Source organism: Balaenoptera ricei, chromosome 19 (assembly GCF_028023285.1).
Source record: "Balaenoptera ricei isolate mBalRic1 chromosome 19, mBalRic1.hap2, whole genome shotgun sequence".
Lineage (NCBI taxonomy): Eukaryota > Metazoa > Chordata > Mammalia > Artiodactyla > Balaenopteridae > Balaenoptera > Balaenoptera ricei.
The window spans coordinates 19,261,559-19,276,452 of NC_082657.1; the positions used below are offsets into that span (position 1 = coordinate 19,261,559).

Here is a 14,894-nt window from a genome sequence, read left to right on the forward strand (position 1 = left end):
GGTGGCGGCACCACTTCGGCCCCCGGATGGGGAGGGTGAGACGGGCCGGGGGCCGCGAAAAACTCTTTCTTGCGCCGGTGCCCTCCTGTCTCTTGTGCTGGTGGATGTGGAGGGGTCAGTAAGGGCCCGATTGACGGAAGCAGTCCGATCACTCGGACATCTCCCAGCTTCCCGCGTTGCCAAGGCCTGGCGCGCCCCCTTCTCGGGTCTTGGCAACACCCCCAGGCCCCAACTGCCGGTGATCTGTGTTTGGAAGTCTTACCGACTGCCAGTGAGAGTACCTACAGAGGTACTTTCGCATCTCCAAAGACGCGCCTCTTTTTGGCGAGGGGGGCAGGGCGCACTGTCTTCTTCACAATTTTGTGTAGAATACGTTTCTTTGTCTTCTTAGTCTCCTGTGTTACTCCGTCTCCAAACTAGAGTGTAAGCCTTTTCTGAGGGCAGTTGCTGTGTTGTATATGTGGATATCTTTCTTAATCACACTGCGATGAACAGTAGGTAAAGCTTTTTGTCAGCAGATTCTCAGAGCACATGTTAACTGATTTTTATTAAGGAATGGTCCTCTGGGTCTTCCACCTGTGAAGAGGACTGCCCATCTGTCTAATTCCAGGAATTACTTCAGCCAGGTGCCTTTCCTTGTTACCCCTGTTTGATATTTTCCTCCTCCTTTGTGTGTCTGTTGCTGTTAATAACAAACACACATTCTGTGCCAATGGGTTGAGGTATCTGCTGGTGGTTTTAATAAAAATAAATGTCAGCTGTTTTTTCAGATGGCATTTGTCATGTTTAACATGATTGTTGGTGTCTTTTTTTCATGTTATGGACTTGAGAACAGGGACTGTATGGTTATAATCTTTCTCTTTCACCTTAAGATGCCTTACATAAAATACATTTGTGTGTTTAATAAATACATATGTGAATTGATTCCTCCTTAAGTAGAATTCCCCCTCTCTTCCCCACCTTATTATATAGGGTTTTTTCTTAAATTGTCTCGCTCACTGGGGAAAAAAATGAGTCTGTTGTGAAACATGCATCCCTTGAGAAAAGGAAATAGTACTTGTTAGCAGCTGCTTGTTTTCATATGAAATGGCTTTACTAAGCAAAATAAAGCTTTGCGAGAAATAGACATCCACTGCTGAGGGTAAGTCTTGGTAATAAATAAGTTAATTAAGAATGAATCCCTTCTGATACAGCAACCATGGGGGTGATGGGTAATGAGAGGAAGACCTTTGCCCCCATTGAGCTCTGGTCATGGGCTGTGACTGCAGAGGTCTACAGGAATACTTGTTTGCATTGTGTTTTGAAACCCAATGGGATCTGGCTTTTCCTCTGTTGGGGCCAGCAATAGTTACGTTGTGCTGGAACAGTTCAGCTCAGAAGTATGGCCTGGAAACCTGTGGCATCACTATCAACATCATCAGGGAGCTTGTTGGAAATTATCAGGTTCTACTCACACCTACCGAATCATAATCTGTAGGGGTCAGGGACCAATAATTTGTTTTAAGAAGTTCTCCATGTGAGTCTGTGTTCAGCAAAGTTTGAAAGCCATAGTAGGACCTTGCTACTCAAAATATTGTCTGTGGCCCAGCAGTGCTGGCATCACCTAGGACCTTAGAAATGCTGGCTCTCCGGCTCTCCCCAAGGCCTACTGAATCAGAATCTGCATTTTAATATAATCTCCAGGTTATTTGTATGTACGTCACACTTTGAGAAGCACTGCACTAGAAGTCATTAATGTCTTCTTATGGGAAGTCACATCCTTCCCATAAAAGCATCTTGCGTTGGACCAAGGGAGAGAGCTCTCCTTCTCCATTGGCTTTTTCCTGTCTGATGTATGATGTTTGTTCAGTTTTAAATAGTTTGGTTTAGTAGTGTGAACGCTCTGGTTCACTCCTGTCTTCTGTGGTAATAGACTCTCCCAGTATTCCTCCTCTGTCTACCTTTCTGGCATTCCTTTTCAGTCTCATGTAAACTCCTCTTCCTCTCTGGCTCATGGCTCCAATTTCCAGTGATATTCTGATGACTCATAAGTTTTTATGTCCTGGCATAGCTCCTGACAGCCAGGTCCCATATGTCTAGTGCCTATTGGAAATTTCCATGTGTGCAGAGCGCTCAAACTCAACTCGTTAAAAATTAAACTTTTTCTAATCCCCAAACCTACGTTTCATCCCATGTGCCCCCTTTTCCTAATTGCTGTCAATAACTTAGGAGCCAAACTTGATTCCTCCCTATTGTGTAACCCATATATCCAGTCAAACCTTGAGTCCCATTGGGTTTATTCCTAAATATCTCAGAACTTGCCCAACTTTTCCCCATCTCCATTGCCACTACTGTAATCCAAGGCACCATTTTTTTGTCTGGATCATTTCAATAGTCTGCTAACCGATTGCCTTACCTCCATTCCTGCCCTCTGGCCTTGTCTACTCAGTCCACCCTCCATATAAAAAACATACTGATCTTACTAAGATACAAGTCTTTTGGTGGCTTACTGGCTTTGTATAAAAAGCTCCTTAACAAGCTTGAAAGTACTGCTGAGTCAGGCTCCATTCACCTCTCCAGCCTCATCCCTACTTCCTATTCATAAATTTCAAAGTTTTTATAAGTGCCTGACTTAACTACTATTCAGCCTTTAAATTTCAGCTTAAATGATCCTTGCTGCTTGATATTTATACACTCCCCTCTCACTGAATCACAGCTGTTCTGTGTGATGCATAGAATACGGTGGAAGTGACCTTGTGGGACTTCTGAGGCCAGGTCATAAAGACATCCTAGTTTTAGCCTTATCCTCTCTTGGATTGCGCACTTATGGGGGATGCCAGCCACCATGTTGTGAGGACACTCAAACATCGTGTAGAGAAGGCCTCATGGGCGGCACCTGGCCTCTGGCCAGCAACCAGCCTGCCACGTGAGTGAGCCACCTAGGAGGAAGATCTGCCAGCTCCGTGTCATCCATGCCACTCCCAAATATCTCATGCACAGATATGATAATAGTAAGTGTTTATGTTTGTTTTAAAGCCACTAAGTTTAGGGGTAATTTTGTTACACAATGATGGGTATTCAATATAGTAGTCATCCTCTGTATGGATGTATCATAATTTATTTAATGTTCTCCTCTAATTGGACGTTTAGATTTTTTCTAGCTTTACCCTATTACAAGCAATGCATAGAGAATATCCTTATATTTATGTAATTCTTTAGGATATATTTCTAGAAATAGAATTGCTAGAATTTAAGATAAACATTGGCAAACTACATTACAAAAGGTTAAAAATTGTATTACTTTACACCTCCACCAATGTGCATTACGGGGCTTATTTCTCCATGTCCTTGCCAACAATGGATGTTTTTCATCTTTGCCAATCTTAGGCGACAAATGATATATCATTTTAAATGTATTAGTGAGGTGGAGATATATCAGGACATTATTGGCTGTTTGTATTTCTTTTTCTGTGATTTATGTTTTCATGTTCTTTGGCCAGTCATTGATTTAATCTTTATATAAAGGGATTAGTTATAGATTATGGATTTCAACATTTTTTTTTTGGCCGCACCACGTGGCATGTGGGATCTTAGTTCCCTGACCAGTGATCGAACCCGCGCTCCTTGCAATGGAAGCGCGGAGTCTTAACCATTGGACCGCCACGGAAGTCCCTGATTAACTTTCTGTTGTATACCTTGCAGATATTTTCTCAGTGTTGTGTACTTCATATGGTGTGTTTCGCTTTGCATTGGTTTTCCATTTTATGTTATCAAATCTATCATCTTCCCTTTATAGCTTCTGGGTTCTTCCAACATACTTAGGAAAACCTTTACCATCCCAAGATTGTAAAATTTTAAAAATACTTTTTCCTAGTTTTAAAAGATATTGCATCTTTTTAATATGAAGAGAGAGATCTGACAATTTTTTTTTCTAATTGGAGAATCAGTTGTTTCACCATCATTCTTACCTTACTGATTTGAATTATCTGTATCACATACTAATTCCAGTACGTATGTGGCCTATTTGTAAACTCATTATTGTGTTTAAATGATTTTTAAAAAGAACTAGTTTGCAGCAGTTCTACATACTGTATTTCTTTTAAACACATGTTCTGGCAAGTTTTGCATATTTTCTTGCTCATATAAACTTTATAATCTTTTACCAGTTTCCAAGAAAGAATCCATGGAGATTGTTTTACTGGAATTGTATAAAAGGTAAAGAAGTCTTTGAGAGAAATGAGATCTTTACAATACTGAGTATTCTTTTACAGAAACACATATTCAGTTGAAGACAGTTTGGCCCACTTACACATATTTTCGCAACAATAGTTTCATGCAATTCTTATTTTGCCACCTTGTCCACAGGGTTGGTTTTTCAAGTGTCTTAATAAAAGTCAGAGCAGCGGTCCCCAAACTTTTTTATCTCACAACTTCATCAATCAAAAATTTTTGTCCTCTCCGTGTGTGAACGTGTGCACGTATATGTGTGTGTATACATACATATATATACACATTATGTATTGCAATATATGGAAATCCTAATATGTTCTTCCTATATCCCATGGGTTGTTTTATACACTCGTGTATGACCCATGTCAGAGAGCTCAGAGATCAGCTGTGTCTACGGCATTCTTTCAAGCCTAGTTTGGCACTCTTGGTCTTAGGCAATCCATGCTGAGTCCTGGAGATCAGCTTTCTCAGTGCTCACAGATCATTCCAGAGTTGCACAGGAATCAACATTACACCTGAGTCCTTCCCCGTCCCCGCCCCCCCAACACCCTGCCTTTAAAATACTTGCCTCCTTCCCTGGGAGATTCTTAAGAAAAGGTATTATGTAATATGTTAGTTACTTTTTCTGTCTTCCTTTGTCAACTTTGTATTAACTAGATTTGTAATAGTTTAGAAGAATGAAATTTATAGGCAGATTAGCATAGGTGCATAATTATCCAAGGACTCTATTAAATAAAGTTAACAAAATATTTAAACATTGTCAGTGTTGGTTCATTTTCTTCAACACCTGCTACTCTTCTTCTCTCTACTTGTCTGCTGTTTCCACCTACGCCTTTCTTTTCCATTTCCATGGTTAGAATAACTATTGTATGTTTTTGAATAAGGACATGAATAGTCAGGTTATCCAATTAAAGCAGATGATGGTGCTTTATCACATAATAAGCTTTTGGCAAAGTGTGATCATTCCTAGAAGTTGGCTCTTCTAGTCCACAAACCAGTGGCCTTGGCTGGTCTTTCCAGTTTGTTCCCTTGGACTGTTCTAATGTCATTCCTTGCAAAACAGGTATACATACAACAGGTGTCTAAAAACCCTAGAAATAGACATTTCCTACTAACAGATGCCGAGGTATACTGTCTGACTTGGGATTTTTTTTCTGTTTTTTGTAGGACGAAGTAGGACTTTCAGCCAGAAATGTATGTGTTTCTAATACCCTCAAATTCAGACATTTTATCATGCCTTAAATTATGGCTGATCTAGCACTGGGTTGGATTTTCACTAACACTTACCACGTGCTGTCCCCAGATCTTCCTGAGTCCACTCATGGATGTTGATAAACTAGCCTGAAGGACTTATGCTTAGGAATTCACAGGCTTGATTGCATCTCACCAGGCCTGAAAGCTGCTAGGACTCAAAGGACCCCAATAGTTGTGTGGAGATTGGAGTAGGTAGGCTCTGTCCTTTTGTGCTCCCCATATGATGGAGGAATGAATACAGCTACCTCAGAGGTTTTTAATCAGTCTCTTGATGGCTTTAAATTTTTTTCAGTCAAAATACCAGGAAACAAAGTTTGTTTCCTCTCACAGCTGTCACCAACCAGTTCATTTATAGGAGCATACATTCTCCGTGGTGATATTACCCCCTCCGCCCACAATAGGGAGAAAATTGGCTCTTGGGGGTTGAAAAAAACCTTATTCTTTTAATGTATAAAGTGTAGATATACAGTATATCTAAGGTATTCAAATTTCATGGAGGGGGGTGATCAGGAAAAAAAAGTCTAAAAAAAAGTTCCTTAGGGACGTGATAATGAAAAAAAGGTTGAAACGCTGATACAGATTAAGTTTTGGTGGTTGGAACACCGGCCAAATTCTAGAGGTTAACTTTTGTATTTTCACTATGCATAAGTGTATGTGTGTGTGTGTTGGGGGCGTGGGGGGAGACTGGAAATAATGTTAAGTTACATCAGTGGATAGTGGTTAAACGCAAATGCTGGTTTGGATTTTATCTTTGCCCCTTCTGCTGTTTTCCTACCTGGTCATATGTCTCCTCGGTGCAACTAGGAGAGCTACATCCCAGGCCCACAGGACAGCACCCCATATGAAGAGGTTGGCTTTAGGGCTGGACTGCAGGTATGCTTCAGAATTAGGATTGCTCTGCACCTGAGTCCTGCAGGTGAAACAGTCCTTGTGAGATGGTTAGAAGACTGAGTTCCATGTGAGAGCTTTGCATGGTCTGAGCCAGGCCATTTCTCACCGTTTCCGAGAACTGTTACCTTTCCCTAATGGTCCAGTGCATGGCACTCAATCCTGTATAGTTAGCGGCTGATTATACTGAGCGTATACAACTTGAAATACCATTCTCTTTCCTTGGGCCTAAGTTTTGCCAATGCTGCCCGCTTATCAGCTGATTTAGGGAAAGGGCCATTTTCACATAGTCCTTAATGGCGGTTTATAGGTGTGAGAGAATGATTATATGAACTTAATGTGATGGTAACAGGGTAATGTTCTGACACTTTCTCCCAGGCTGTTGTCTTTTAAGACGTGACATGAATTGTATACAATATTCTAGGTACCAGTTTTGTCTTTTTTGGGTATATTTTAAGAGATATGATATTTTGTTGTGAGTATCCTTCCTCAAAACACAAAGCAGTATGGCTCTTAGAGTCCTTTCCAAGGCTAACAGGTAGCTTTGATACCATGATTTATAAGGGCGTTTAATGCGTCCCTGCCCCCAGCTCACACAGTGAGTGCTCAAACCATGATAGGAACCACTGTTTGAGCTCACAGATGGCCAGGCCCTTTATACACATGGTTGCTGATCTTCACAACAACCCTACAAGGTTTAAGTATTACCATCTGTTTTACTGATGAAGAAACTGAGGCTCAAAAAAAGGTTGAATGCCTTACTCAAGGTCACATGGCTTTGAACCAACACCATCCAGAAGCGTCAGAACTCAACTAGGTATCTTATAGACGATCTTCTCATTTAGTCCACATAACTCTCTGAGGTTGGTATTATAAAATCAATTTCACATTTCAGAAAATAGAAGACATAACTGAACTTACAAGAGGTTCAAAGAGGTAAAGCCAAACTATATTCCAAACCAGCTGAGGTAGCAAAATACCCACTCAGTGTGCAGCTGGCAGGCCGTCCACCACCCACGTCCTCCCCTTGCTTCAGATGGGACACAGTGACCGCTTTCCCATTAGGAAGATCCACACTTACTTTTTTCCTGTGATTACAAAGTGAGTTTTAACAAGTGTCACGTAGTACACTGGAGCCTCTTTATCAGCATTTGCACACGGAGCACAGGGGTGCTCCAGCTGGGCAGATTCTGAAGAGCCTCATTTTAGAGTTTTTTAACCTACAGGGTGATACCCTGCATGGATTCCAATCTCAGCATTATGGAAAGGCACGACCTCACCAATTGTATTCTCATACTTCATATGGAGAAGGGCTTGGAAAATGAAGATAACTTGGAAACTGCTGGTTTCCTACAATTATTTAATTATTTCAGCATAACTATTTTTTGTAGAATGTGAGCTGTAGAGGATCAGAAATACAGCTTATGGTCTGAACCGTATCCTGCTGTACTTTTTCTCATTAGCCTGAAATAGAATTTTCTAACACCTTTTGTGGTTGGAAATACTAAATTTAAATGGATTGCAGATACAAACAAAAAAGAACAAGATGTAGATTGATGTGTCTATTTCAGTAAAATGCAGCCACATTATTGCTGAAGTATGGATACTAAAATTAATAAAATGACAAGTAGAAAAAACCCAGAAATCTGGAGATGTGCACTAAGCCTTTAAATAACATTAGGTACTAATAAAAGACCTGAAAAATGAATAACTTGTTTTATTTTGTTGAGGGTCTCTTCAGGTCATAATTTTCTATTGTGTACATATTTAAGATGACATACTTTATTAATAACTCAAAAAACATTTTACAATTACTGATACCAGTGGCAATGGCATGGATAATTATTCTTAATTTTTCCTTTTAACAGAGGATAAAGCTGAGAAATAGAAAGATAAAATAGTTGGGTCTATTTTATCAGCTCATGGTCAAGGATTCATTATTTTCTGATTTGTGTAAATAAAACTCCATCCACCTAACACATCATGTCCTTTTCAAACAAAGGCCCCATCTACCTCAGTGTTATCATGGAAGTATCTGTCTTACATTCAGTTTTGCAAACTGTTCCCGAATGGTGCCTTTACTCTCTGGATTAAGTGACACAACTGGTGTAAACGTGGTTGAGTTAGGAAACAAAACACCACCAATATCTTATGATTTTGTTCTATAATGGTAAGAATTTATATTAGATGCCTAAAATTAAACTTTTAATTCAAAGGAAGATCTACTAGAATCAACTTTCGTAAGGCAAACAATTTAAACAGGAATTACTCATACTGGGAAAAAAAAATTAATAGATAAAAACCAAGTATGTCATAATCTTACAAACACTTTATGGTCTAAATGAGAAAACTGGATGCAGTATATTAATGTACCACCAGAAAAATGAGGTCTACAGTCCCCCAACACAACACACAAACTAGATTTTGCTGCACATCTAGGACTCTGGAAATGGTTTAAGCATCTTACAGTCATTTGGATTCTAAGATATAAACCAAAACATACTATCTATTGTATGGCACCAATTAAAAACAGAAACTCCTCTGAGAATTTATAGGGCCAAAAATGTTCATTTTACATCTTTGCTGCTTGATTCGGAAGAATCTATGTAGGCGAATACTGTGACTTTTTCTTAATCTGCCAATTTAGTCAACAGTTCTACATCAAAGCCAACTACAACCGCCACCCAACCCCAGAATCTGGTTTTAGAGTCAGACAAGTTATTCATTATAAAGAGGTGTGTCTAAGACTCTTCTTTATATCCTGGATTATGCAAGTCAATGGTCACCGCAGTTGAGTGGATTAGCTGCCACGGTTACCTCCCACTGCAGTTAGATATGCCGGTGGCATGACCACATCACAGAAAGGGTGAAGCAGAGAGGGTACCATCAGCACCATAAGGTTGTCAGGAGGAAAACAATACTTTTTAAAAGCGGCATTATTTATTATTTAATTATGTTGTTATTTTCAACAAATTGTGTTTGGCTTTAAGTAGTGGAGATGATAAAATAGTTAGGTTGAAGTCATAAATTATGGGTAGGGCTGTAGAAGATAAGGAGACGAAATAATATATTTATAAAATAATGCTATATAAAGCTTTCTTTATAAGCTTTTTTTTTCCTGGGAACTTTAGAGCACAGATCATACCATTGTTCTAGGTCACAGGTCAGCAAACTCGATCAAACGATTTACTATTAAGCAGATGGTAAATAATTTGGGCTTTGTGGTGCATACAGTCTTTGTAACAACTACTCAGTGCTGCTGTTGTACCTCAAAAATAGCCATATACAGTATGTAAATGACTGGGTGTGGCTGTGTTCCAATAAAACTATTTACAAAAATGGATGGCAGGCCAGATTTGAAACAAGGGCTGTCAGTTTACTAATCCTTCTATACCACCACTGTCCAACAGAAATACGATGTGAGCCACATATGCAATTTAAAATTTTATAGTAGCTACATAGAAAAACAGGTGAAATTAATTTTAATATTATTTAACCCAAAATATCCCTAATATCATTTCAACAAGTAATCAATATAAAAAACAATGAGATACTTTTTAAAAAAACGATGTCTTCAGAACTGTTGTATATTATACACTTAGCATCCTAGTCATATTACAAGTGCTCAATAGCCACGTGTGGCTGGTGGCTACCAAACTGCACATGTTCTGGATCTTTCGTGCTGAGATTTCTACAACTATCCGGAGGTTAGTGACAGTGTTGGGATTTGGCTCTTAAAAGATAGGACATAATTATGTTGCCCCTGGGGAGATAGGACAAGGGATTAAAGCTTTTGGGGAGAAATATTTGGCCTCAGACACTTGCAGCCGAGGTAGCCCAGGATTCTAGGGCACAAATGTGTAACTAGACCAATGATACAGTCAGATGATGTTAGCTTCACTTGCCAATGCAACGGATCAATGCAAGTGCAAAATGCTAACTGCCGTTAAGAGAGCTACTTTAGCACTTTGACTACATCAGAATTTAAAGCGTATAAGGATGTGATTTGGAAGATAAAGTGAAGAACTGTGTAGCAAGGAAAAAAACTACAAAATTAGATTGAATTAAAAAAATTTTTAAAAATTTATTTATTTTTGACTGCGTTGGGTCTTCATTGCTGTGCGTGGGCTTTCTCCAGTTGCAGTGAGCGGGGGCTACGCTTCGTTGTGGTTTGTGGGCTTCTCATTGCAGTGGCTTCTCTTGCTGTGGAGCACAGGCGCTCTAGGCACGAGCTCAGTAGTTGTGGCTCGTTGGCTCTAGAGCGCAGGTTCAGTAGTTGTGGCACATGGGCTTAGTTGCTCTGAGGCATGTGGGATCTTCCCGGACCAGGGGTTGAACCCGTGTCCCCTGCATTGGCAGGTGGATTCATAACCACTGCGCCACCAGGGGAGTTCCTAGATTGAATTTTTAAAAAGATTAAAACAATCTAAATGCTTTTTCAATTACCTTTGTGTAACACAGTTTAATGCTAGTCATCAATAGTTTAACATGTTACCAAAGGGTAATCATAAGCCTTAGTTTAAGCCGGGGGAAGTTCTTCATTATTTAAATCCAAATTTCTAAGTGATTAAATCAACATTTCCAAAATAAGAATGGATATAACTTTTTGTTAATAAAACTTAGAGGCAAGTGTTTTTAACAAAAAATTTATTACCAAAATACAATATTAAAGTCAATACATGACAAACTTCTGTAAAGCAAAATAAATTATTCTAACATTGTACAGTATTTCCAAAGGTAGTTAAAGAAGCGCTAAGACCTTGCTTCACTGTTTGTTGAACAGATAAACTGTTCTACCATGAAAACAATCCTAGAGTTTTAGGCGTTAAGGCATGCAGCTTGATGTGCAGGATAATTTTACAAAATGCAAATCATCCTATTTTAATAAGATACAGTGTCAGAATTAACTGTAGTCTTTACATGTCAGTGTTCCAGAAATTTTTAGACTTTGGCTATAGAAGCAATGCCATAGTGTTACACAATACTTATTTCTTAAAAAAATACATGTATTCATGTCCATGAATATCAAACTCAAATCTCTATTAAATATATTTTATAGAATATTACTTAGAGCACCTTGCTGTACAATAAAAAAAGATTAAATAAGTGTCTATGAAAACTAAAAATATAATAAGTCTCAAAAGAGAAGCCTGCTTGTCTTTGTCAAGCCAAGTACACCGCAGGAAGATACAATGTAAACATAGGTGCCCACCATTTGCTTTGTGAGAAAAGACAAAGAAAATAATAACAAAGCCACTGATAGCTACCTCAAATAGATGAAAGATCTAGAATAAAGGCTTCCATCAGTGTCACTACACTGCACTGGCTGGACACAGAACTTGAAGTCTACAGGTCACCTGGAATACAGGCATGGTACTGTTAGAACACTGGGGATACCGACCACATTCTGGATTATTAGAGAAAGAGAGAAAATGATAGAGCCCTGAAAAAGTATTATTTATAATGATCAGAATGCATCATCTTCCCCCTCCCCACCTTTGCCTTATCCAGTAAGTGTTTTAGAAACTATTTTCACTGTCAAATCTTAGAATTGTAAGTGTTCAGAGTGGAAAACAAATACTGAGCTTTACATGGCAAAAGATCTAGTACCAGTAAATGTTATTTCTATAAAGGGAATTCCTGTTGATTTTTAAAATATATATTCTATAATTAAAATTGCATATTTAGTCTTCATCATATTCAATTGTTCTTAGTGGGGAGGGTTAACTTAAGGCTTGCCACAAAACCATAATGGGAAGGTACACAACATCCTTGGTATATAGTTCCTCCTATAGGCCAAGAGAAAGCTTTTGAAGATATTTTAGGCTGGAAGCAGATGAATATTTAAAGACTTTTGAACTTCTGGGTTAATTTTTTCCCATGAGCTAGGGAAATTTTAAATTCATGATTCCAAATGGAAAATTTAAGTAACAATCAATGGAAGTAGTTTAAGGAAATGAAGAAAGTTAATTTAAAAATACACTGTTGAAATTTTGGGAATGTTTTTTGGTTATTAGTATTTTCCAAATGATTATATAAAATTAAAGCCAAGGAAAATTTATAAAACAAAAACTCTTCTAAGGTTGTTAATTTTCAGAATAATAGATTTTTATAAAGAAACATTGAGTCAGAGCTACCAGTAATGAAAAAACTAAGTGGGAACAATATAGTAATAATGGAACCATTTAAAATATTTTAGTTTATTTTTGAATTTGAAATGAAATACAACTGTGTTTTAATTCTGAAAACAGGAGAAAATGAGAAAACCCACTGCATGTGGATTTGGGGGATATAGTTTAGTATATATGAATCCATTTTCTCTTTTAAAAACCAGATATCAGAAATGGATTAACTTTCACAAATAAACTAAAGCTACGTAAATTAAAGAGTTGCAAACTTACAATCAACTCTGTTTGTTCATATATCATCATCAAATTAGATTTTAAAAAGCAAATCAAAAAAAAACACACAAAAAAACCCCACGTAAATCAGACAGTATTTCAGGTTACTTGGCCCCACTTAAATAGTTCCTAATGCTATCTGAAAAATGTTAATTCATTCGATTCATACCTGGACTTTGGGAAGAGAATTCTTTCCTAAAATGTGTCTACAGAGTATCCTATTCAAGAAATTCTGTTTTCGATGTTTTCTAAGCTTTATGAGAGTCACAGCCTCAGCTCTAGAAGATGTTAGAGTCAAGTTCAGAAAGAGCACCGTGAAGACGGTGCACCGCATGGTGCACCGGCCGCCTTTTGACTTGTAGGCAGAACTGACATTAACAGAACAATGCATACATAAGTGATCACAACTACAAAAGCAAAACCAAAAAACCCCCCCGTTCTCTTCACTCTTTGAAATGCACTGTAATACAAATGCGTAATTAATGAGAAGATTACATCTATGTGATGGCGAGTTTTAGTTGGCTTCCCATGTGTCCTATTGCACACCAACAAAATACAATTTCCTGGATAGGAGAAACCCAAATAGTTTTTGTTTGTTATTAAACGTTTTATAAACAACCTGAATTTTTACTATATTTTAGCCACATTTGGTTATATCTCTTATGCTAAGAATAACTAAATAAAAAGCTCCAGGAAGTAAAATCTCAATAGTAGTACTCATTTTAAGGGGCTTTTGAATTTCATTCCTCTTCCCACAAATGATTTTTATTTAACAGTTCAAACTACTTCCAAGGTCTGATGAGCAAATGCAATTTTTCCTACTTTGTTGTTTTTAGACAACAAGCTTGGTCTAGTTTAGAAGAGTGGATTAGAAGGCCTATGTAACTATTGAGAAGCTGGGGTATTCCATCAACACTCTGAAAAGAACCTCTGAGAAGTGCACTGTGCTCAACCAGTCACCTTTTTTATGAACCTTGAGATTTGGTTTGAGGCTGGTGGGAATTCACCTCTTTCCTCCTGTGCCCACAAGACATTCACTGTAAATTTAAGACAATAATTTACTTTGTAAACGCCTATTTACAATCTAGATTTGGATTTAGAGGTCTCTTTTCTTTTTTTTCTTTCTAAAGAGTAAAGTAATATATCTCAGATTGAGTATATGATTTCTTCCTATCAATCTGGCTAAAGATTTAGGTTGATCATCTCAAAGCCCTGTAATGATCTTTTCTTTCCTTGTTGATACCAGAAAACCCTCAGACACGTGCCTCCCATTTCTCACAAGAGGGTTGTCATTCATGTCAAAATTGAGAATGAAAAATATTAAGCTCTGCTTAAGATTGTGACACTTTCATAACAGTAAGTTTTAGAATAGTTCCTGAAAAGCCCTTTCTTAACTCTTTTGCTTGCATTTCTACACTATAACAAGTTTTAATAATAAATACACTCAAACTAAGAGGTAACAGAGGGTTATTATAAGAGTACATCTTTGCTGCCTCCTCAACCCACTTCTCCTCACTCAAAATGCTTAAATATTATTACCCCTTATCCATTTGGAATTCCTTTTATTACATTACAAATTTTGTTCCAAAGTCACATCTGTCATTTCTTCAAAAATCACACCAACTATTTCTTCTGTGCCTAGTAAGTTACTGGACAGCACAAAGGGCAAACTGGTTTAAAGGATTCCTCTTCTGCTGTTTTCCTCTTCAGATAACTATTCCACCTAATTTGTGTTTAGAGTTGTGTTGTGGTCCTTATTTAGGATGATGTTTACAATTTCACCCTCATGCTCCTTCATATGATCCAAAAGATTTTCTTTGCTGGTAGACTCGAAACCACAAATACAACAACAGAAGAGTAAAACGCAATATTCCACGCCAGGAGGGGCCAGACTGGAGTTTTTTTCTAAACTATATGAGGTATTACTTGTAGGGTTTAGTTTCTCATTCTCATTGGTACCTACGACTTCACTGGGAGCCTGGGAAATCAGCTCTGAGGATGACACCAAATTTTCTGAACTTCCAGTGAGAGAATCGGCTCTTTCTTCACTGCTGTTTAATACAGCCTTTCCGGAGGATTTCCCCTGAACTCTTAAAAACAAAAGAAAACACATCAAACCTTAAGTTGCTTATAATGTAGACT

At 38.1% G+C, this 14,894-nt stretch overlaps 1 protein-coding gene across 3 annotated transcripts in view; it reads right to left on the reverse strand.

Moving 5' to 3' along the window:
* Nucleotides 1-11,044: 11,044 nt before the first annotated feature.
* ZNF507 (zinc finger protein 507) overlaps nt 11,045-14,894 on the reverse strand; it is a 47,021-nt gene continuing 43,171 nt past the window's right edge. For all 3 annotated transcript variants that reach the window (XM_059905621.1, XM_059905622.1, XM_059905623.1), the window contains one exon: nt 11,045-14,842. In XM_059905621.1, coding sequence (XP_059761604.1) covers nt 14,476-14,842 — 367 coding nt within the window. In that variant the 3' untranslated portion in view covers nt 11,045-14,475. The remainder of the gene's footprint in view (nt 14,843-14,894) is intronic.